The sequence below is a fragment of the Poecilia latipinna genome, unplaced genomic scaffold, assembly GCF_001443285.1.
Source record: "Poecilia latipinna isolate Pla-1442-1.1 unplaced genomic scaffold, P_latipinna-1.0 Scaffold4030, whole genome shotgun sequence".
In the NCBI taxonomy this organism is placed as follows: Eukaryota; Metazoa; Chordata; class Actinopteri; order Cyprinodontiformes; family Poeciliidae; genus Poecilia; species Poecilia latipinna.
Window position 1 is genome coordinate 15332 of NW_015116646.1, and position 2986 is coordinate 18317.

Consider the following 2986-nt stretch of genomic DNA (forward strand, 5'->3'; position numbering starts at 1 on the left):
TTTTTTTTTTTTTAGCAATTTTTAAAAACGTAAACAAAAGGGAAATGCATGACTCCAGAAATTTAGTTTTAAAACACTATTTTATTTTTAAGCCACATGTATGATCTTGGTACAATTTCAAATTCTTTCGATGTTCTGTAAAATTTTAATTTGTTTTGACATTGTTTTTTTTTTTAAATCTACACAGTCGAAATTCTGCACAGTTTTCATAATTGCTGTGATTTATTCATTTATTTATTTTTACAAATTTCTAGGTGGTAACCAAAGAGTAGCCAAATTAAATGTTATTTGGTGCATCTTAGGCCGGCTCTGTGGAAATCTTTGAGATCTGGACAGGCCAGTATGTCAAAAAGAAAAAGAATGTCATACATCATCCACTAAAACACAATGTTAAAAGGACTTTCTAAACAGTCTTTAGGGAAAGCAAAAAAGTACATTTTCCATATTCTTTGAAACAAATCTTACTGGAAGCCACCATGCATTCCTCTGACCTTGTGCTTTTTAGCAACAAACAGACATTTTACTCATATTGGGTTTTAACAAATATTGGTATTTGACAAATACTGAAATCAAAATTTGCCGCTGGCAGACAAGATTATTTTGCCCTAATGGGTGCAAAGAAAAACAATGTAGGATTCCATTATGGCTTTAAAAAAGCCAACAGTTAACTCTTTCCACTTACTCCTTCTTCTGATTGGCTAAGAGCGAGGCCTCCCACTGCTGTGCCATGACATTCTGACGACGTGGAACTGAAAACAGGGAAAGGGGGAACTGGAAGGAAGGGGAAATTCAGCTAAACCACTGAAGCAGAGAGCCATGGATTAATGTATTAATGGATAGACGGACGGACGGACGGACGGACGGACGGACGGATGGACACAAGCATGGGTGGATCAAGTATTAGGAGCATGATTGAATAAAGAATGAAGGTGTAACAGGTAGAAAATGAGAAAAACCATGAACAAACTGATAAACATAATCAGTCCAATTGATTAACAAATCAGAAAGTTCACAATACAGTGCAAGAAATGAATAAATGAATGAGAAAAAAAATCAGTAACCTAACAGAAAAATCGGTAACACTTTATTTGAAGGGGTGTGCATAAGATTGACATGACACTGTCATAAACATGAACATAACATCTGTCATGAACATAAAGGAGTCTTTATGGATGTTTATGACTGTTGTCATGAAGTGTCATTCGGTAAATAATGACACTTTTAATGCAAAGTTGCTCTAAAAGTTGCATTGAAAGTCCATTAAAAATGCCAACTTTGCATTAAATTATCATAATTTACAAAATCATGCAAAGTTGGCAATTTTAATGGACTTTTAATTTAACTTTGCATTAAAAGTGTCATTATTTACCGAATGACACTTCATGACAACTGTCATAAACATTCATAGACTTCTTTATGTTCATGACAGGTGCCATGTCAGTCTTATGCACACCCCTTCAAATAAAGTGTTACCGAAAAATCTTATAACAAATGAGTCAGTTTATACAATAAATCATATTAACTCTTGTTAGTTTGAAGAAGACTGTTAAAAATAGATTATGATTATTTTTTTATGTTGGATTATGTGGTTGTCTGTCTCTCAAATGCATTTGTGAGTGGGAATGGATGAATATGACCCTAGTACAGGGGTCTTCAACTCCAGTCCTCAAGAGCGAGTGTCCAGCATCTTTTCAATATGTCTACGCTGCAACACACTTGAGTCAAATGATGGAGCATTAGAAGGACTTTGCAGAACACCGACATGCTGAGGAGGTAGAAAATGCAAGCCTCTCCTGGTTACATTCATATCTCAAACAGGCAACAAATCATCGGCATCAATATTTGCATCTCCTCCACTACCCTTCAATCACAAGGTGTTCCCCAGGGTTTGGTGCTCGGCGCTCTACTCTTGGTCCTGTAAAAGATAGCCCTAAGCTCCATCATCCACATTCACTGCTATGCCGACAATGTCTAGCTCTACATCTCCACCAAATCCATCAAACTGCATGTGACAGCTGTCTACCGTCACACCGAGATGTGAATAGTAACTTAATTTCTTCTTGTTTTGAATTACCAGTTTCCTTTGGAGCTGCTGGTGGAGTGGTGCATAGAAGAGTTCCAGCTGATTGCTGTGCTTATATGGCTGGCAAACCTCCTCAGCAGGTCATTCCATTTGTTTGCCAGGGAAAAGGGAAATTTGGTTTTCTTTAGTTTAATTTTACCATTTCTTTAATGTTTCTTCTTTTTGGCAGTTAGTTCAGTTCTAATAGTATTTATTTCATTAAAAATGTTGTATTGTGTTAACCAGTATTTCTATAAGTTCTTGTATGTTTAATTACCCCCTTGTGTGTCAGCAGTGGTCTGATCAGCTACTATTTAAGTTCCCTTCATGTCTTGTTTGGTCAATTTTGTGCTTGAGTTCTTTGTGTTACTACCCGAGTTGTAGTTTGTTATGTTGACCCATAAATTATGGATTGTTGGCCCCAATTCATAATTTTTTAATTATTTTTGGACTTTGTAAGAATTTTGTAATATTCTGTAATAAATTAAGAATATTTTTTGGAATACATTCAGCGTTTCTCTGATTGGTCTGTGTAAAACACTCGCACTGCATCTCACTCCATCCTGGCCAGCTGTCTTACTGAGATAAAATTATGGTTGTACTTAAAGTTCTTCAAACTCAACTGACACGTCAGACATCAACATCATTGGTCACCAATCCTTTATGTAAACAGGATAATTTTTTTCATTTTTGTTAGATTCACTTATTTAAAAATAAATCCTCTTTTTCTTAATTTCTTTAGCACAAAAATTAACCAAACGAGAACACCATTCTGTATTTGTTCTCGCATGGTTGTGACCTGGTGCCGTTACATCAGCGTCCTAATAGACAGCTGCCACTGTAGCAGCCTAGGTAGGAGACACTGCTGCAGGTAGGCTTCTAGCTGACTGTAAGCTTTTAGCAAATGTCTATAGTGCTGTCTGT

At 36.1% G+C, this 2986-nt stretch overlaps 1 protein-coding gene across 3 annotated transcripts in view; it reads right to left on the bottom strand.

Annotated features, from left to right (window-relative positions):
- Positions 1–2986, bottom strand: part of LOC106942086 (uncharacterized) — a 9886-nt gene continuing 6900 nt past the window's right edge. Inside the window, exon 4 of one of the 3 annotated variants that reach the window (XM_015025260.1) lies at positions 1–793. In XM_015025260.1, the coding sequence (XP_014880746.1) occupies positions 665–793 (129 nt within the window). In that variant the 3' untranslated portion in view covers positions 1–664. Of the gene's footprint in view, positions 802–2986 lie in introns of all 3 variants that reach the window. The other 2 variants (XM_015025261.1, XM_015025262.1) reach the window with 2 other exon arrangements.